This window comes from Oratosquilla oratoria, chromosome 12, assembly GCF_046742065.1.
Source record: "Oratosquilla oratoria isolate Oo_2021 chromosome 12, ASM4674206v1, whole genome shotgun sequence".
Lineage (NCBI taxonomy): Eukaryota > Metazoa > Arthropoda > Malacostraca > Stomatopoda > Squillidae > Oratosquilla > Oratosquilla oratoria.
The window spans coordinates 46,421,677-46,444,499 of record NC_134788.1 but is presented as its reverse complement, the minus strand read 5'-3'; the positions used below and the strand labels follow the sequence as shown (position 1 = coordinate 46,444,499).

General features: G+C 38.2%; 1 protein-coding gene across 1 annotated transcript; it reads right to left on the bottom strand.

Annotated features, from left to right (window-relative positions):
* Nucleotides 1-3,431: 3,431 nt before the first annotated feature.
* Nucleotides 3,432-21,244, bottom strand: LOC143031649 (uncharacterized). The gene is made up of 2 exons (XM_076195756.1): nt 21,132-21,244; nt 3,432-6,590 (listed from the first exon to the last, which is right to left on the bottom strand). The coding sequence occupies exon 2, from the start codon at nt 6,484-6,486 to the stop codon at nt 5,185-5,187; it is 1,302 nt and encodes a 433-aa protein (XP_076051871.1). The 5' UTR covers nt 6,487-6,590; nt 21,132-21,244; the 3' UTR covers nt 3,432-5,184.
* Between the last annotated feature and the right edge of the window lie 1,579 nt (nt 21,245-22,823).

Genomic DNA, 22,823 nt, shown 5'->3' with positions numbered 1-22,823 from the left:
GAGGAAGGGTCGGCAGCAGCACTCAGACTATCAATTGCAGCAGGGATCGATGTGACTAACACGCTGCTGGCCCTAGCTCACAGAGTTGGTGGACCTCTGGCTGAAAGTTGAGATGTTCCACATGGTTCACCACCCTTTAATGAAACAACAGCAGGCTAGAAAAGCCCAGCAAAAAATCTCTGATTACTTTAAGGCTACCCCATCACCTGATCTTCAGCCAACAAGAGAAGTGGCAAGATTCAGAGACCACTAACGATGTGTCAGTTGCTTCAACATCCTCAATGAGCCTACCCAGTACATCTTCCTCATAGTTACTACAAGTTACACCAGAACAAAATTTTGCTGCCTCTCATGATGAGTAAAGAAAGTAAACAGTGCACAGTTATGTAGGTTTAAGTGCAACTATCGACCTCAACAAATTCACAGAATTCCTTTAACTCTACTCTTCTTTTAGCTGAGGTGCTGAAATGGCCATACAGTTTGAGCACAATATTTTCAGCATCAATTTCCAGTTTAGCTGTAGCAAATCTTGTTTCATTGTGCAAAATAGGAGCCAGAAAGTTTGTAGCAATAAGGTTCTTTTGAGCCATTTTTATTTTAATAATCATTGTTGTATTTTAACTTAGTATACACCTGCATTGGCAGCAGTGTATGCAAACACTATTGAAATCCAGACCTATCTTTGGTTTATTTATTTATTTATTTTTTTTTTTTTTGCCTCTGATGATTCATTGTCAAGTAATACATGGTGATCTACCTTCTCAAAATGTATCACAGTAGTTTTGGTAAACATTTTGTTGCATCTTTGAAGGATCAGTTGCTATGGAAAAAGGTAAAGTCTGATATACTCCAAATGGTATTTGTAAAGAATAGAGTGCTAGAATATTTTCCCAAATGCTGCACCCTTCACTATCAATGAGTCACTATATATTTCTTTGAAGGATCAGTTGATATTGAAAAGGGCAAACCATATTCTTTTATATGGCTCCACTTGTGTTTGCACAGAATATGGTGCTAGAATATTTTCACACAGAATTTTTTTTTTTTTAATTTCCCACATGCCACACCCTTCAAAATCAGTCAGTAGATATTTATTCATTAACTTTTACTCCACAATCAACAATTCTGTGTGACTAATAATATTTTATATTTTACACAGTTATGCAGACATTATTTTGTCATTTTGAAATGACCCATTTTGCTGATCAGAAAAATGGTCAGTTCTATACTTTACATCTGTCCACCTTTCATAAACTCTCTTATGTCTATCTGCTTGCAACTCTTGCCTCTTGGCAACAAAAACTCATTTTGAACACAGTGAACAGCCATGACATCATGTGTGGTCATGTAACTGCATTGTTCAGCAAACTTAACAAAAACTGCTTAACCTTTCGCTGCATCTGTCCATGAAACTGGACTCTGGGTCATCTTCCTCTTCACTATCTGCCTCGCGCCAGAGTTGGAATCGATTTGTATTGATTTTATATATATGTAGATCTTCATATATTTTAATGCTTGGAAAAAATATGCCGGATTGTTGAAGTTGTCAATTAATAGAATGCTGCTTACAAGGGCTTTTACTGTATATATATATATATTATGCAGGCGAATGGTGATGTTTGTAAAGTTGAAAAGTTATATGTTGGACAGATCATAAGTCAAAGACTATCTGTACACTTATAATAAAAATTTATCAATAGTCATTGTGGCCTTCAGTTCTTACTGCTTTTGTATACATAAGGTAATCTATATAATTCTTTTTAGACAGGCCTCAAAAAGGACATGTTAAAGTCTTGCTTGAGGTGGCACGGGACAGATGACAGAGTGATAAAAAACAGGACTGTCCTACCTAATGTAGGACTTTGGCCACACTGTTTTCATTCCCTTATACTTCACCAGAGCACCAGGTAGTCCTTATATAAATGGTTCAGACATCAGAAATATATTTCCCAGATGTATATCTCCCCCCTCCCCTCTCATACCTCCACACAATCTATATAGTCAGAAATATATTTCCCAGATGTATATCTCCCCCCTCCCCTCTCATACCTCCACACAATCTATATAGTCAGAAATATATTTCCCAGATGTATATCTCCCCCCTCCCCTCTCATACCTCCACACAATCTATATAGTATCACATAATTCTTAATATGATTGCAATACAACTAATGTTATACAATCAAATAAAATTTTAGATTCTTAATACAATGCAAAGAAAAAAAAATCAATGTACAGTTCAACACAAGGCACATAATTACACACACCCACTTTTTATAATTTTTGCGATACTAATGTAAGGGCGTGACAATGTCAGACATGAAATATTTGATCATATTCACACTAAGGCATGACACCTTCCCCTTTAAAACTGACATCTCAAGAGAATCAGCAAGGAAATTTTTGTGACCAGGCACATTTTGTACTACTAAGTTGAATGTTTGCAAAGATATATTCCACCTAGTTACGTGACTGCAGAAATTTTATTGTGTGCAAAATTTGCCTTCTTTGCAAAGTATGTGCACACCCATGTGTCACTATACTGACCATTTAAGTATTATTACCTCCACTAGGGAAGTTAAGTTTTTGTCAGCATTTGTTAGCAACATTTACTATAAAAGCTATACACAGATTTTGATTAAAATTTGTGGAAAGGTGGGCCTTATGCCAAGAAACAAGTTTTGATGAAGATCCAGATATGTATGCTGATACAGGGTCTTTTCTAATTTGCAACAATCTTTATTGATTGTATAAAAATTTCATGAATTGTATACAAACTGGCCCTTGCTATCGTTTATAACGTGAGGAAAATTATCTTTATCCATTTTGCATCCCTAACATTGGTGGATATATGCATTCCCTGGGTGCCATCTAGTTTAATATTTTATTATGTATATAAAATACCTTATAGATTTGGTTTTCCATACACATAAGCATGTATTTTAATTCTATTGCTTTTTGTTTAGCATTTTGTATTCAAAGAGTTCATTGTGTGACAATGACAGAGCTGACAAAACTAATATATATTTTATATACGATTAGTAGAAATGAAGTTCAAAATATTACACTAATGACCGATTACCTTTAAACTTTCTAATTTTACAAATAGCTACATATACACATAATGCAATGAGTCCATTACTAATTCTTAGCTTTAGTTCTAGCTTCTAACTCCTTATTTCTTCTCTTCTGTCTTTGGCATTCACACACTTCTTATACACATTATCTAAATTGATTGAATTCCCATATATTGATAGCCTTTCACTCTCCTAAGCATATCCAAATGGCATTCCCCAGTTTCTAAGTTTTTTATTTGATTCATTAAACTAAAACCTCACTCACAATCTGCACTAGATGCAAGGAAGATTCCTCCAATATCCATCAACTTTGCCAATTTATAGAACTGTTCATTCTGAAGAGCAAAACCACCATTTATGTAATTTTTTATATTTTTTATTTAATATTCGCTTGTACAGAACATTTGAAATAATTTACCTAATTATTTCTGTAGTATAAAGACAAAGGTCATTAACATATTCACTACCTAGTGAGGAATCAAAATGTGAAATAAGAAGAAATATCAAACACTGACAATTCTTGTAACTCATCCTCAGGGAATCTGTCATGTAAATGGGCATAGCAGTTTTCATTATTTCATCCAGCCATTTACTAGCAGCTAGCAGTTTGTTTTTGCCTCACACCTTTTGCTTCCTTTGAATTTGACATGATGCATCAGTTCTTTGGAATATTATTTGAAGAATGTTATTTTACTGTTTTGTAAATTTACAAAGGGCTACAGATTACACAGTACAGACCATGTCTGTGTGCACTATTTACCTAACATGGTTGTTGACTTGTTTTCTTTTCTTTTCTTTACCTTTCAAGTTAAATAGGGAGTTGGGATGGGTCTTTCCTGTAACTCCCTTTTCCTTTACCATAAATTCAAACTTCTAATCTTCTCACTACCTTTGTTTAGTTGTGCTGTTATCTACTATACCAAAGCTCATTCAGTTTTTTTCTTATCATTATCCTTTTTGCTCATGTTGTTATTCTTGAGGAGGTCTTTGTAGGAATCTAACCCCCCCCCCCAAAAAGTAATTGTATCAAGTATTCTCAATTATCAGGAAAAAATTATAGCATGCTTCTTGATTTAAGGCACTTGACTGAACAAGCACTAGTGGTAATTGTCACAATCTCAAAACTACATGTGAAGTTGTGAAATTGTACATTTACATTTCAAGTCATTGACACATTCTCAAAATCACATCTTTTCTTTTGAATTCATTCATTATGAAATTATACAATTAATTTCTTTGATTATAAATTTCAATTTCGTTTTCAATACCTCGTGTGCACACTTTTTTTCCTTTGAGCACTAGTTGTAAAAAATGTGTGCACACACATAGGCACACAGTTTAGAGGGCACACTGTTCATCACATAGATCACACTGGAATTTCTGACAAGTGTGAGTCACCATGTGAAGTTTGAGAGACCTCTTTTGTGAAAAAGTTGAATTGCAAAGGATGACACTGGAAAGGCTTTCATGTGTGGGTTATCACCTAATATTTTAGGTGATTTTGTAAGAAAGCTACATTGTATAGGTCACACTTGACGGGTCTTCATGTTCTGGGAGATAACCTTTAGTGAGAAAGCAGAATCACACAGGTCACACTGGAAATGCTTCTCTCCTGTCTGGGTCCTCATATGATGTGTGAGATAACCCTACTTAAGAAGGCAGAATGGCACAGGTCACACTAGAAAGGTTCCTTTCCTGTGTGTGTCCTCAAATACACTGTGAGATCACCCTTTCTTGAAAAAGCAGAATCACAAATGTCACACTGGAAAGACTTCTTTCCTGTGTGGTTCCTCATATGCTTTGTGAGCTTCCCCTTTCATGAGAAAGCAAAATGGCACAGGTCATATTGGAAAAGCTTCTCTCCTGTGTGGGTCCTTACATACTGAGTGAGATCACACTTTTGTGAGAGAGCAAAATAACAAAGGTTACACTGGAAAGGTTTCTCCTGTGTGGGTCATCATATGCTGTGTGAGATGACTCTTTTGTGAGAAGCAGAATCACAAAGGTCACAATGAAAAGGCTTTTCTCCTCTGTGGGTCCTCATATGCACTGTCACATTACTCATTTATGAGGAAGCAGAATTGTACTGGGAACACTGGATAGGCTTCTATTCCATATGGGTCCTCATATGAGCTGTTAGCTCAATATTTCGTGAGAAAGCAGAATCACAAAGGTTACACTGGAAAGGCTTCTCTCTCATGTGGGTCTTCATATGCTCTGTGAGATGACCTTTTCGTGAGAAAGCAGAATCACAAAAGTTACATTGGAAAGGTTTCTCTCCTGTGTGGGTCATCATATGTTTTGAGAGAATATTCTTTTGTGAGAAAGCTTTATTGCACAGACCACACTGGAAAGGCTTCTCTCCTGTGTGGGTCCTAGTGTGTGCTGTGAGATCACTCTTTCGTGAGAAAGCAGAATCGCACAGGGCACATTGGAAAGGCTTCTCTCCCGTGTGTGTCCTCCTATGCCTTGTGAGACTACTCTTTCGTGAGAAAGCAAAATCACAAAGGTTACACTGGAAAGGCTTCTCTCCTGTGTGGATCTTCATATGCTCTGTGAGATCATTATTTCGTGAGAAAATAGAATCACACAGGGCACACTGGAAAGGCTTCTCTCCTGTGTGGATCCTCATATGCTTTGTGAGATTACCCTTTAGAGAGAAAGCAGAACTGCACAGATCACATTGGAAAGGCATCTCTCCTGTGTGGTTCTTCATATGCTTTCTGAGAGGACTCTTTTGTGAGAAAGCAGAATCACAAAGGTCACACTGGAAAGGCTTCTCTCCTGTGTGGGTCCTAATATGCTCTGTGAGATGACTCTTTTGTGAGAAAGCTTTATTGCACAGGCCACACTGGAAAGGCTTCTCTCCTGTGTGGGTCCTCATATGCGCTGTGAGATCACTCTTTCTTGAGAAAGCAGAATCACACAGGGCACACTGGAAAGGCTTTTCTCCTGCGTGGGTCCTCATATGCTTTGTGAGATTACCCTTTGTTGAGAAAGCAGAATTGCACAGGGCACACTGGAAAAGCTTCTCTCCTGTATGGTTCTTCATATGCTTTCTGAGTGGACTCTTTTGTGAGAAAGCAGAATCACAAAGGTCACACTGGAAAGGCTTCTCTCCTGTGTGGGTCCTAATATGCTCTGTGAGATGACTCTTATGTGAGAAAGCTTTATCACACAGGCCACATTGAAAAGGTTTCTCTCCTGTGTGGGTCCTCATATGCACTGTGATATCCCTCTTTCGTGAGAAAGCTGAATCGCACAGGGCACACTGGAAAGGCTTCTCTCCTGTATGGTTCCTCATATGTTTTGTGAGAACATCCTTTTGTGAGAAAGCAGAATCACACAGGTCACACTGGAAAGGCTTCTCTATAGGTTGGGTCATCACACAATATCTAAGATGACTCATGATATAGCTGTGCTGCAGATGCCACACTGGATCCTTATCATCATATGACACGTATGGAATCTACGGATAGTTCTTCCAAAGAACTGGTGATAGGTACTCTCATCCTGGAAAAAATGTAGTTTTATGGTTAAATTCTATCTTTTCTGAAAATCTGTAATACATTGTAATAGGATTGTGGATATTCCATACACAAACCATGTCATACTCAAGTCCTTTTGTACCTAAACAGACCCTTTGTACTTGTCACCACCTGACATAAAACAGTAAAACTAACAGAGATGGTGCTATGGTATATTGCATTCAACTTTTTCATTAGAAATGTGCTCAAAATCACCCAATGTCTACATGCATACCCACACCACCATGGCCAGAATGACTCAAATTTTATTCTATTTTTTTCTTCATGTCATGACATTTGGAAGTGGGGACTGCCCCAGCTGGCAACAGCAGTCATATTTTGATATAGCTACATAACATTCTACATTATTTAATCTATAGATGCATGACATACCCATACCCCACACCTCAGAACCCAAATATCAACAAATTCAACACCAGTTTCACAACAAACAGACTCAAATTAGTCCCAACCAAATACAAACCACGCCTCTTTATCAACAACACCCTCATATCACACATGCAAACACCCAAGATTCCTGGAGTAACATTCAATACTTTCATGTCATTCAAGCAACACATCATAAACGAAATGCACACGTAGACAAAACAAGCTTAAATCCCTTGTAAGTACAACATTCAGATGAAACAAAGAAATATCACTAAACTATATAAGCAATATGTACATTCGGTGATGAATTATGTAAGCCCCATATGAGTTTCTAACCTCATAAGGACAAAAGCCAATACCTGACAAACAATGCAGAAAAAATTCTAGAGACAATTACAGGCTCCACAAATTCATCACCTACAGATCATCTAGCCCATGAAACTAAAGTCCTCAAAGTCAATTGTCACCTTGATATGAGAGGCATACAACAAAGGATTACAAAGGCGGAGCATGCCGACAGGAGACCTTTTGGTCCATATCTAGGTCAGATGCGAAAAAAAAATCAATAAAAACTATAATTATGTAAACAAATAAAATACATAAATAAATGCATAGACATAGTTAAATAATAAACAGGTAAATACATACACATACCAAAGGTTTTTTCCCCCTTACACGAGGGGTAGTAGCCAAAAAGAAAAAGGCATAGAAATCACTCCCACCCATTTCATTTCCCATATATTCCACTCCCCTCCGCCCTCCTATCTTGGCACCTCCTGGATGACCGGTCATCCCTGCATCGTCCACTGCCCTGGGTCAGAAGCAGTGTCATAAGACACAGCACATCCACAGCAAGGCCGCTTCATAAATTCAGCAACCCCCCCCTCTCCGTCCCCTCATGCAGGAAAGGAGAAGACGGGGAGAAATCCCTTCGGGCTGCGTCAAAACTTTTTCTCATACATCCTCATCCCCCACCCCCCCACCCACTCCCCCTCATGAACAGGTAAATAGTAAATAATGAATGAGAATCAAACAGACAAATGATAACAAAACAAAAACTAATAATATAAAATAAATTATAATTATTACAGCATCTTGCTTAGGTGTTTATCTAAATGATTTTTAAAGCTTCGAACTGATCTACATTGCACTACCTGTGCAGGAAGTTTATTCCATTCATTAACTACACGGTTCTCGAAGTTGTTTCTACCCACTTCCAAATTGAATCTATTTCCAGACAGTTTGAGACCATTGTTTCTTGTCTGATTCTCATTCAATATGAAAATTTTGTCTCTTGATGTTGTCATTTCCCTTTAGAATTCTAAAGACCTGTATCAAGTCACCTCCTGAGTCTACGCTTTTTTAGGGAAAACAGATTCATATGTTTTAGTCGATTTTTGTATGATTTATTTTTTATATTTGGAATCAGTTTTGTGGCTCACCGATGTACTTTTTCCAGTCTGTCAATGTCTTTAATGAGATTCGGTGACCATACAGAAACAGAATATTCCAAATGTGGACGAACTAACGAGTTACACAGCTTGTTAATGAGTGATGGACTTTTGAAGTCAAAAGATCGCGCAATCAGTCCTAGAACCTTATTTGCTTTCTCAGAGGCTGAAATACTTTGCTTGGATGATTTGAGATCACTACTGATAATTACGCCGAGATCTTTTTCACTATTCACTTTTGTTAATGAATTTCCAAATAACTTGTAATCATACTGTTATTTTTACCTATGTGCATTACCTTGCATTTACTTGTGTTAAATTTCATTAGCCACTTTTCAGACCATTGTTGTAATTTATCTAAATCTTCTTGAATATCTAATTGGTTTAAGTGATCATTTGCCATTCCACACAGTTTTGTATCATCAGCAAACTTGAAACCAGTAGATTTTAGTTCATGGTCTATATCATTTATATATCGCTCATTCATTTCAACACTGACATAACTCAAAAAATGCTACTTTTCAGGAGAAGCAAAATAAACTTTTAATTATGTAATAGTCTCCCATGGAACTTTTAAACGAGGTATTTAGCAATGAATTTTTATTTCATGATTAAATGTAGTACATGACATCTCATATTAAAAGATACATTTATCATAAACATGCTTTGTGCCTATTTGAAAAATGAATTTGGAATTATGACGTTATTGCCTTGAGCGACATCTAACGGCCAGTTTTGCTACTAGATTCATGGCGTTCTTACCACAAATATAGAAAATGGCAAATTCAGTGGTATGAATAACTCCAAATCTTCAATTTTTGAGCTATGTCATTGTTGAAATGAATGAGCGATATACTGAGAATAGAAGTGGCCTAAGAACGAAACCCTGAGGAACTCCACTGGTGACATCTTTCCATTTAAAACAACTCTCTGTTTTCGATCATTCAACCAATTACTAGTCCAACTTAATAGGCTACTCTTTATTCCGTGTGAAGCTAATTTAGTAAATTGTCTTTCATTGGGGACATTATCAAAAGCTTTTGCAAAGTCTAGATATATTAAATCTATATTGTTTCTTTTGTCATAATTCGAGATAACTGTGTTGTAGAATTCGAGTAAGTTAGTCACGCAAGAATGTTTCCATTTGAAACCATGCTGGCTATCATTTATCAAACAGTTACTTTCTAAATGATGTTAGATAGCATCTCTGATGATAGTTTCCATCATTTTTCCTATGATTGAAGTCAAACTTATAGGCCTATAGTTATTTGGTTTCTTGTTGTCACCTTTTTGAATATGAAAGTAACATTAGCTAGCTTCCATTCTCTTGGGACATCTCTGGATATGATGGATTTCTTGAAAATAATTTCCAATGGAACAACAATCTCATTTTTCATTTTTTTTTAAGATCCTTGGATGCCAACCATCAGGCCCTGGTGTTTTATTAACTTTGAGTTTATCTATACACCTTTTAATTTTTTCTTTTGTTATATTTACTGTAGTATGTTTACCCTAGACTTTTCACAGGTTTCAGTTTGGAGCTCACTTTGAGGCGTTTCGTTTACGAATATTGAGCTAAAATAATTGTTTAAAATATTACACATTCCTTTATTTGAATATTCAAGTTGACTGTCAGCAGATAATAGTGGAGCAATGTGATTCCTAACAACCTTTTTATCTCTAATGTAACTATAAAATTCTTTGTGATTCTCTTTGGATTTATCAGCAATATTCATTTCGTATTGTCGTTTTCTTTTTTTTTTATTGTCTTGTTTAAATCTCTGCATTAATACAGAGGTCAGTCAGGAGGTGCTAAGATAAGAGGGAGGGTGGAGGGGTGTGGAGTGTATTCAGGGATGGAATGGGTGGGAATGATTTTATGCCTTTTTCTTTTTGGCTACCCCCTTAAATGGGGTAAAGGGGAAAAAGCCTTGGTATATGTATGTATGTATTAATACATAGTTTTCATAGTCATTAGATGCACCTGAGCACTTATATTTCTTATAAGCATGTCTCTTTTTAGCAATACTTTTTTCAGTTTCTTTGTCGAGCCACTTTGGGCAAGCTTGATTTGGGGGACATCTGTCCTTAAAAGCTAAGTATGAATCATCTTAGTGAGCGTATTTTGAAATATTTCCCACATCTGATCTACAGGTCTTTCGCTTAATTTTGCCTCCTAATCTGTAAGCTGAAGCTCCTGACATAGTCCTATGAACTGAGCTTTACTGAAATTGGGTATTTTAGAAACACAAGTATCTATTCTAAAAAATTTTAGTAGTTTGAATCTATGTTGTGATTGCTATTTGTAACAGTTTCACTGACTTCTACATCAGTTAACATGCTTTCACGGCTAGTGATCAATAAATCAAGTAAGTTTCCATATCTTGTGGGCTCTTTTACATACTGAATAAAGTAATTGTCACCAAGAAAATCAATCAAGCTATATGGTCATGTTCAAGGGTCATCCAATCAATGTCAGTAAAATTGAAATCACCCATTATCAATAAATCCTGGTTGCAGAAACTAGACAGTTCTTGAAATAACAGTTTGTCATCTGCTAATGATAATGTCTTTGACCTCTATACAGGTACTCCTCGTTTAACAACGACAATTGGGACCAGCGCGCCATCGCTAACCGAATTGGTCGTTAAGCGAAAGTGTATACATACGTACATGTACAGTATGTACAATGTCCAGCAATACATGTATCTTTATTTTCGTGCTTTTTCTCTCTTTTATACAGTCCATTAAAGCTTTTTTTACTGTTTATTTACGGTGGTTAGGTTCCTAAAATTAACGTATATGACCAAATCCGCGTATGCTGACTTTCGATATTGAATACCGGGGGTATTTTTTTAGTTTCGACCATGGGCGCAATATAGCAATAGAAAATTAATTATTAATTTTGTAAATTAAAATGTATCAATGTAATATGCAATTTTGTGGGCAGAAATGAAAGTAAAAAATACCTTGCTACAAGAAAATATGCTAATGAACGAAGTCGGTAGCATAGGCTCGGGACGCCATCTTGTCGTCTGCCAATGTCTCTCACGACGATGAGCCGGATGACATTTAATTTGCAGGTAATGATTTATTAAACACAGGTTAGGTTAGTTTAGTTTAGGTTAGACGAATTAATTTATCATCCTTTCATTTCTTCGACATCGGCATCTATCATAACAAACATGGTGTACCATTCGTCCGACATGACTTCGTTACTTACGAAATCTGTTTTAGCATTTTTTTTTTTCATTTCCGCTCACAAAATTGCATATTACGTTGATACATTATAATTTACAAAATTAATAATTAATTTTCTATTGTCATATTGCGCCCATGGTCGAAACTAAAAATTTACCATTACCGGTATACACTGTAACGTGGGTAGTTTTTGCAGCTGAGAATGCTTAACGCGGTCAACAGCGATATTCAGTTCACCGTAGAAGAGGAACAAAACGGACAATTGCCCTTCCTAGATACGTTAATACGACGAATGGAAAAAACTGTAACTTTCTCAGTATACAGAAAGGAAACTAACAAAGAGGATTTAGTACATTACTTCTCCGCACATGATGATAGGACAAAGAGTGGTATAGTAATAGGATTTTTTCTCAGGGCACTACGAATCTGTAGTAATGAATACCTAGAAGGCGAATTTGATTACATTATGAAAACCTTTGACAAACTTGGATATCCAGAGGGAATGTTGAAAAGAACAAAAAGAAAAGCAATAAATATTTACAATCGCGGAAAGAGAGAAATGATAAAAATAATACAAATTTTATATCAGTACCTGGCTCAGAAATGTCACCAATAATAGACAAATATTTAACAAAATCAGGTATGAACATAGCTAAAATAACTAACAAGAGGATAGGTGATTTAATAAAGACTTCTGAAAAAAGAACCAATTCCGAAAACAGCGTCGTATACAAAATCCCGTGCAATAGTTGCTCAATGGCTTATTTTGGCGAATCGTCAAGAGGATTAGAAAAAAGAATTTATGAACATAAAAACGACATAAAAGCACATAGGACATCTAATTCTTTAGTAGTTCATGCGGAAAAATTTGATCATTTACCAAACTGGAGAGAAGCTGAAGTGCTACATAAAGGTTTTGATAAATTCACTAGAAGAATTGTTGAATCAGCATATATTTCAACTAATAATTCATCGAATCATCGAGGAGGGTTTATCAATTTAGCTAAAGAAACTAGTATTTTAATTCTAAAGCACGCCAGAAAAACGACCTTTCCCAAGTGTCCGAAAAGATAATTAGATTTAGTACATAAACTTCAATTGCAGTTCTACATACACTCTCTGAAGAAGTTCTACGCAAACGAAACGTTAGAGTGTTTAGGGTTCCGAGCCTTCCCCTGTGCTTATGTTCTCCATCATCCAAATAATTTGTCTAAAATACTTATCAATATATATATATATATATAATATATATATATATATATATATATATATATATATATATATAGTAAAGGATTTGTAGTAAAACCCTGTTCCAGCTGTGGCAATCCTCAGGGAGAAGGGACTGCTCAGCCAGTCTAGGCAACAGGAACAGTAACTATTACAAGGTATATAAGTTGTACATGAAAAAAAACAAGCTTACTCAGCACACAGATATATCTCCTGAAGAAGCAATTGCAAAAGAGGCACTTTCAAAGAGCTGTAGATGCTGTTAACCCGCTAAGACCGACAGGCCTTAAATAGGGCTGCATCGCAAACGTCCGACAGGCCTTAAATGGGGCAGCTACTTTCAGCGCTAATAAAAACCGCGCTAAAATTGGTAGCACTGCTATATTTGGCCATGACGTAGTCCTATGGTAGTACTGTAGGCTAGCAGGAAGTAAACTGCTCTCGCCAGCCAGTGTGCCGCAAAATTTTGTGAGAGGCGTGCGCATCGTGTCACGGCGAGAATTTTTACGTATTTACGTATTTACTTATTTACGAAACTATTATTTACAACTATGCATCTGGTGGTGACCATAAACGTGCCAAAAACGGCATCAACAACCCCTGTTGTTAGTGCACGAGGTCGGGCAAAGCGGGATTCTGTGAAGCCAATCGTGTCCACCCAGCACTGCGTGCCACCGCCAGAAAGGCGGAGAGTTGCCGCTACCACAATCTTCTCCAACTCTCGGTAATTATTCCGAGACAACTATGGTGAGTAGAGCAATAAAAACTTGTAGGATGATGCATTGTCATGTCTACTAACAGCAGATTTTTTTCCAGAGTAATTCATATGAGTTGATTTTTTGATGATAATTGCGGTACTGGGAGATTGCTAAATTTTCGGCCGTCGGTCTTAGCGGGTTAAGTACATTAGATCATGACCTCCATCACCTACTTTGCAGTACTGCACAAATAATCAAGACTGTATAAATCATACTGAGTTTATGTTTTTTTTCTTATTCCATTAAGTTTTATATAAATTAACATAGAATGTGTCTACTTTCCATGCTGTACCTTTATTCCCTTATCTGCACTCAATGTATAGTATATAACACACACACACACACACACACACACACACACATATATATATATATATATATATATATATATATATATGTATGTATGTATGTATATATGAGAGTGTGGGTGGAGGAAGAATAAGCTGTCTACAAACAGTTTGGACCTTACAATTATACACCTGAGGACGGGGACATGGACAGGTCATCCCACTGGCTGTCTGGGGATTCCCTTTCCTGTACCATGTATATGTTTTCCAATTGTATTTAAAATCAATTTACTTGCTGCCTTTGATAAACAAACGAAACCTTCCGTCATTGATATTTTCATAAGAAAAATATCAATGAAAGGGAAGGTTTCGTCTTCCGTCATTGATATTTTCATAAGAAAAATATCAATGACAGGGAAGGTTTCGTTTGTTTATCAAAGGCAGCAAGTAAATTGATTATAAATACAATTGGGAAACATATACAGTACATGGTACTGGAAAGGGAATCCCCAAACAGCCAGTGGGATAACCTGTCCATGTCCCCGTCCTCGGATGTATAATTGTAAGGACCAAACTTACTGAAGAAGACCGAGTCGGTTGAAACGTATAAGCAATAAAGGAGTTCCAGCCCATCTTCGCTTATTCTTCCTCCACCCACACATTCATCTGTCTAATTCCATTCATCCAATATACATATAATGTATATACATGTATATATATACATATATATATATACTTGTATATAAATATATATAGACATATATGTATATACACATATATATATAGACATGTATATACAAAAAGCAATGACAAAATGGCCCCAACACTTTCAACCCTGACATATGAACAAAGACTGGCCAAACTGGAATTGCCGACCCTGGAACAAAGAGAATGAGGGGACCTACTAACCATCTACAGAATTATGAAAGGAAAAGAACACCTTGATAGTGAGGACTTATTAAAGTGGGCCAGCAGAAAAACAAGAAGACATGCAATGAAACTCAAAAAGGATAACTACAGAAGCAACCTGAAAAAGAACAGCTTCCCACACAGAGTGATAGATATATGGAACAAATTGGAAGAAAAATAGTGTGTGCAAACACAATACAAGAAATAAAGAACAAACTTAATCTTGCAAGATACAAAAACAGGTCACCACAAGCATAGCTCCCCTTCCCGTAAAATACAACTAGGTAAATATATATATATATATAATACATACTGTATATTGTATATATATATACATATACATATATATATGTACAGGGTGTTTGGGATAAATTTGACACTTTCAGAAAGGAAAGAAAATGTTATATCTTGGCTATAAATTGATGTACTGTATTCTCAAAATTCAAACTGCATCTCTTAGTGGATATTTTGCCAAGTATAGCTCACTCAAAGAAGCCACCTTGTGGCTCCACCACGGCCTCCAGGTGACCTGAACCTGCAGCATGTAGCCTTCACGGTGTCCTTTGAGACACCTGAACACCAGTTTGATCCTGGCAATCACCTCATCCTTGATATTGGAGTCAGTACAATTGATGTCTTTTTCAACTGCACCCCACACATAGTCCATGGGTTTGCAATCAGGCAAATTGGGGGGGCAGATGTTGGGACTGGTGAAGTCGTTGAAGTTCTCAAACAGTCACTTTTGGGTTTTCCCAGAGGTGTGACACAGAACTGAGTCCTGCTGGCACACATAGGGTCTTCCCGCAGCCACCCTCTCCACCCAGCACTTGACAACAGTGGACAGCAGCTCAATATAGCCATCTGAAGCGAGTCTGAGTCCCTCTTCAAAGATGTGGGACCATTACTGTTTGAGGGAACTTGGTCTTCATGAAGTGCAGGACTCTGTCCAGAATGTAGGCTAGGCACACCTGGTCCAGTTCAATTGGGGGAGAACACAGATGACAAAAATCAGAGCCCCGACCTACACAAGCTATAAGTGATCTGGACATATAGACCACTGCTACATGATGTCATGGGTCATGTGATATGTTCATGCCGCCATATTGGAAGACAAACCACAAGCAAGAAGAGATTGTTGGAGAACTGTAGTTATAATTAACTTTGTGCAGTTGTAGGCTGATCAAATAGAGCAGGGCATGGTGAAAAGCAATCTTTCTACAGGATCTCTGTTTTAACCAAACAGGGAGAAAAATGTAAGGAACTCAGTGCCCAAAGACATAGGGAATAGATTGCAGCCCTGAGAAGAGCTGATAAGAACAAAATAACATAGTGATTAGCTCTGGGGAAATTCTAGAATTTAAGGGGAGAACCATTTTGCCAAGTTTTATATAACTTTCCATGTTTCTGGTGATCCCAATGTAAGGTAGATGCATCAGGAATGAACCCATTTAATATGGTTACAACTTATAGTTTTATAAAAAATGGGGCAGCCCCTATGTATGTAGCAATGGTTGTATGTCCCCATACATATCTTGCAGGTTATCATATGATAGACGGCATAGTCCAAGATAAAATATGTAAACTTGTTTTACTTCAGAAGTTTTTTGGACTAATGCTTCATCAGGAAAAGGACATATAATTAAATTAAATTAAATTATCCATTGATGGGTAGAAAAAATTAACAAACTCATACTCCTTGACAAAGACTAAAAAATATCATAAACAAAACATCGAAGACTGTACCTGTTATGACTTCAGAATGCTATTTGAGGACCTACAGTTCTTTGGAAATAGTACAACTACACGCTGTCAAAATGTGAATAACTGGGTTGAGATAAACAGCTCCCAGTCAATGCCTGGATCATCAATTGGCAATTTGTGGCTGTCTGTACAGTAAACATCACCTATGGCTAGGGAAAAATATGCTTCTTGATATTTAAAGATATTAAAATTTAAGTCTTACCTAAGACTCATGCCGTTTTATTCTAGCTCACGTCACTAAAACAAAGCATTCAATCTTACAGCAATGAAGTTTTGTTACCTGATACTTTTAAATATATTTTCACCTTTGTAATGGCCTCTTACATATGAAAAACAGGAAATTATCAGCATCAGCAGATCTTTCTTGCTCATAGTTGTCCTCCAATATGGTGGCATATTTATTTACATTTACATCACTCACAGTGGTCAATAGGTCACATGACCTGCATCCACTAAGTAAGATTATATAAAAGAAGGTATAATGGAATATTTTTAGAAATACACACCTAAACAACATATCAATAGAAAATTAAATATTAAGCTTGTATATTATAATACTTCTCCCTGTCTTCTCCTTTTCTGCATGAGGGGATGGAGAGGGGGGTTGGTGAATTTATGAAGTGGCCTTACTGTGGGTGTGCTGTGTCTTGCGACACTGCTTTCTGACTCAGGGCAGTGGACAGTATGCAGGGATGACCCGTCATCAAGAAGGTGCCAAGATAAGAGGGAGGGAGGAGGGTGGAGAGGAGTGGAACATATAGGAAATGAAATGGGTGGGAGTGTTTTCTATGCCTTTTTCTTTTTTGGCTACCCCCCATCTAAGGGGGAAAAGCATTTGGTATATATATGTATGAATTATAATACATCAACATATGTTTTTCTTGATGGAAATCATTAACAGAAAGTTGTTAAAAGCAATACACTAATAAATGGAGCCATGATGAGTGCTCGAGATGCCATCCTTGTTTTGATAGATGAAGAAGTCAAAGAAATTAAAAGATGATAACATGGTCTAACCTAACGTACATTTAATAATGCAGTACCTGTAATAATGGAGGTCATTAGGATCACTATTGTCAGGGATGTTAACCCCTTCCATATGGTGACGCCTATGTAGGCGTCATGAGGAGCAAGTGGGTACGCAAGGATGCTGACGTTGGCGTCTTGATTATATTTATTGTTTGTCGTACCTGCGTGACCCCCATACTCTGTAAACTGGCTTCATCATATTTTCTATGGTTATCAAAATTCACGGATGAAAGAGAACGAGCGATAGAGCAGTGACTTTATTTTCTATAATGCGAGTATTAGGACGCAACATCGCACTTCTGGCAGCTAATGCTGCCAGACATGCGATGTGGCCCGTATTGAAGGGCCACATATATACAGGTTTTGGTATCCAATTGCACTGCAGGATGTAGAGAAGTTACATAGCTTCAAGAAAAGCATGAAGCTCAGCTTCATAGAACTGTTTCAAATATATGATGTCACTTGGAGTGGGAGAACACCCAGTACCCATTGTATTCGTCACCATCATCAAACTGACATTGATGGGGCTGGACAGACAACAACATGGCATCTTGAACCTATTGTCGCAGCTCTGTTTGCTATTTTATTTGCTTGTAGCAAGGTCTTTTGTTATTGATTTCTCTCAAGAAAAATGCAATTACATTGATGTACTACAACTTACAAAATTTATCTTTTTCTATTGCTATATCTTTTAGATATAAACATCTATAAATAAACTGGTATAACTGCTCATCCTATAATGCAATGACTTGTAATAAATACAGATATTTCTCATTTTATGTGAGATATGGATTCCAACAGGCATCGCACAAAAAAGTATTTTCCCCATAAGAAACAATGGATAATAGGGGGAATGAGGTTTTGGCCCTAAAAACTTCCTTTTTTTTTTTTTTTTTTTACAAAAGACACATTTATTTGACTAATAAAGTGAACATGTTCTAAAAATATATCATTCTAAACCTATATGTAACACTAAGGTGTACATAAAGTATAAATAAAGCACCCATTAATACTTAACATGATGCTCCCTCACTTCTCACAGTCCTTCACAATCACTCAGTGGACTGGCTGTGACTGTAAACACACAAGAGGGATGTAAACATTGACCTGGGGGCAGGAGCAGCCGCCTGTCAGCAGGCAGCAGAACTACACATCTGGCGCACTGTTTGAAATGCAGTTGTGGCAAATTGCATCTTAGTGAACAGATTGTACAATCTTAATTAATTATAATATTTCTAATCTTGCATCTTAGCAAATTTGCACATAAAAAACACACACAAAACAAGAAATACCTGTATGATGTGGATTTGTGGAGTGAATATCAGGATTTTACTTCCAAGAATAATTGGTGCACATTGAATTCTTTACTTTTGGACAGAGGAAGAAAAGATGGAACCTCATCCCTTAATATAGGTACGCGCGAATCCACGCACGGCGCCACTGTTGACCATGTACTGTTTACATCGCCATTTTTTGTGGCCCACTAGCTTTTGTTTAGGTTGGTTTGAATGCTTGCCGCGTTCAGTGCATGCGCAAGATATTCAAATTACCTTGTTGTTTTGCAAGTGTATGCCCAATTCTTGAAATAGAAACAATTTTTCAGCGATTTAAATGGAAATTTGGTTATCAAACTCGGCAACGTAGTTTTCCAAGTAAAAATATTAAGGTAAGGCATCAATAAAGATTATTTTAATTTGCATAAACATGTTTATCAACCTATTTTCTCTCGGAAATGAGAAGCTTAAGATCGTTGATCACTTGATGTTTGAGCTTAGGGTCATAACATGTAGGCATATAGTCACGCAGGAAAACATGCGCGGCGCCCTATCGCCAGCTTTTGCGCCCCGTTGGATTTTTTTTTTTTTTTTTTTTTTTTTGGCTTAGTGTGAATGCTTGAAGCGTTCAGCACATTCACAGGGTATTAAAATTATCTTGTTGTTAAACAAGTTTATGCCCAGTTCTTCAAAACTTTACTAATTCTTGCCGATTTCAACGCAATTTTTTATATTAGCCTTGGCAAATAAGTTTTCCGAGTAAAAGTGTAAAGGCAAGAAACCAAATCATATAATATTTAATGTAATAATGTTGTTTATTAGCCTCTATTCTACCGGATGTGAGCAACTTTGAAATCGTTAGTAATAGCGCAGTTGTGCAATCTAAGTTTCTTGAAGCTTAGATGCCTATTCGACATATCGTTTTTGACATGCTCAGGATATTTTTGGACCCATAAAACCTCTGTATGCCAAGTTGCATATCAGTTGGGCCAGGGGTTTGGATCTTATTGATTATTTCTAAATTGACAACAGCTGCCATGGCAACGTGATAGGTGTTAGTAGGAATGTGTATCAGAAGAAGGTCCTGCAATGTTATTGACATGCTCAGGTGTTTTATTGACCCATAAAACATATGCCAAGTTGCATGTCAGTTGGGCCAGGGGTTTGGATTTTAGTTATGATAATCTGAAAATTGACAACTTCATGGTTGCCATGAAAAGGCAAATATGGTATGATGGAGATGTCTTGCATTGTTTTTGACATACTCATGTGATTTGATGATCCTTAAAACCCAAGTATTCCGAAATTTAATAAAATTGGACCAGTGGTTTAGAGTTAATATGTATTTCTTTACCGAAATCTTAACAAATGACCACCCTTAATTCTAACATTTTGCTATGGTGAAGTCCAGCCAAAATTGCGGGCTAAAAAAATAATTCAAAAAATTGTATCTCACTTATTTTTTGAGCTATTTCAAAAATTTAAAAAGCATTTTGTTTCTAATAAAATTGCCTTCCACATGCAACAATAATTTAAGAGTTAAAAAAAAATGAAAATTTTGTGCCCGTACCTACTTAATAAGAATGTAAGAACAATGTAAGCAAACAAGATACATACGCTGTTAATATAGAGATGCTTAATAGTCTCCATTTAAAATATTTCAAATTGCTACTGCCTTTGATATTAATTTCTGGGACTCATACATAGGGCTCAAAATACTCAAAATGATAAGAGCTAGCCAATGATACAGGTAAGAGTTGCAGCTGTGAGGCCAGTGAAACTTTACAATATACAAAAATGTTTGCAATTTTCAATTTTCTAAAAATTGCTACCAACATTACTATTAATTTACAATACTAACATATGGGGATTAAAATAGTCAATGTTAAGAACTAGCCAATGATAGAGAATTGCTGCTATGAGACCCGACTTGCCTTGACCTAACCTATCCCCTAGATAAATAGCATTTAAAATACAAAGAAGTTCGCCCATCTTTTTTTCCAATAGCTACCGACGTTACCATTACTTTGCCGTACTTATATCTGGAGTAGAAAATACTCATAATGATAAAGGCTAGCCGATTATATAGGTCAAACATCTTTATAAATACCCACTATTTTACCTCCACTCAGAATGCCAAATACACACACAGTCTAACGGGAATTGAAGTGTAGCAAATGCCAGATGCGAACAGACTACGAATGTTCTAATCTACCTTGCCATTAAATCATTGCACTTACGAATTCAAGAAGAAAGCACAATTGTTTGTCCTGTTCAAAGCACAGCCACGAAAGCAATAGCTTCCAATAGGTGAAGGAGAGCAACACAATTCCCGGCGGGCTATGACGTCATATGTAAACAAACATTGCATTAAGGCGAAGTAGGTTATATATATATATATATATATATATATATATATATATATATATATATATATATACACATATGTATATACATATATATATATATATTTCAACAAAAACCCACTGTGTTGGATAAGAAGAAATGAAATAAATAGATTCCATATATTTCGATCACGGACTGTGATCCTCTTCAGTGGAATACAGAGTAGAGGAGTTAAGTTAAGTTAATAAAGGTTTATTGTATAAATATGTACAGCTTTACATACATTGACATACAATGCGGGCAACAGCCCGCCAGTGGGGGAGTTGTTGTGCCCTAGTGGGTGGAAGGTGAGGGTTTAGGGAGGTCAGCGAGGGGGGGGGGCGCCGCCCTGAGCACCCCAAGCATTACGTCCATGGGCGTGTGGCGGACAAGGAGGGCAGCTCTCGTTGCCCGACGGCTGAGGAGGCTGCCTTCTGCAGGGTGGGTGGGGGTCTGCGGCGCTGGTCGGAGGGCCTCCGTGGCCGGGCAGGACAGTAGGTAGTGCAGCAGCGGGTGGCGGCTGTGCCTACCGCAGTGGTCGCACTGTTGCCCTTGGAAGCCGTCATACAGCTCCTCCCTGGTGCAGTAGCCCAGCCTAACTCTTTGCAACAGTACGCCGTCCGCCCTGGGCTGTTGATGGAAGGCGCTCAACGTCTGATAGTCGGTGGTGGCGGCGTACCAAGCAGCTAGTCTTTTTGCTCCTTCTAACTGCCGGTGAGTCTGGTGGGCGCGGCGGGCTGCGGCACGCCTGGCTCGTGCCTTCACGTACGACAGACTAGGTGGCACGTGCCTGGTCACGTGGGGAGCGCCAGCGGCTCTTTTTGCAGCAACGTCGGCGGACTCATTGCCTCGCACGCCCACGTGGCTGGGCATCCAGTGCAGCCTTACCCGACGTCCCTGTGCGGCGAGGCTCTGCAGGCTGCCCAGGATGGCGGTGACGAGTCCCACGTTGTCGCTGGGGCACGGCTGCTGGAGGACCTGCCACGCCGTTCTGGAGTCTGTAAGTAGGACCACAGTAGCCTCCTGGCGGTTCTGGGCGTGCTCCAGGGCCAGGTGGATGGCCACAAGCTCTGTCTGTAGGGTGGAACAGTAATCCGGCGTCCTCTCGAGCAGTTCGGTCCCAACGGTGATGGCAGCGGCGCCCGTCCTGCTACTCTCGGGGTCGACTGAGCCGTCGGTGTAGTATATGGCACCGCCCGGCTCAGACACCTGCGCCACCGCCATGAGGGTGTGATGCCGCAGCTCCTCGGTGGTGCAGAGCGCCTTGCTGGCCGGTAGCCGGGTGGTGGAGAACTCTGCTGTGGGGGGCTCCCACGGGGGTGGGGCTCGGTAGGTGGGGGCCGGGAGGTCGGCGTGTGGCCAGCGCCAGCTGTTAATGTGGGCGAGGCTGCGGGTGGCCAGGGTGGACTGGAGTAGCCACGGGTTGCGGTGGAGGACATCGTTCCCTTGCGTCATTGCAAGCCGTAGTCTTCTCTGTGCTACTCCTTCGGAGTCGCGCTGCAGGACCCTGGCCACGCGGCAGGCCACGATCTGTTCTACTCTGGTGG

Coding starts and splice junctions, on each gene's coding strand:
- LOC143031649 (XM_076195756.1), bottom strand. CDS start 6,486: ATGAGTCATCTTAGATATTGTGTGATGACCCAACCTATAGAGAAGCCT.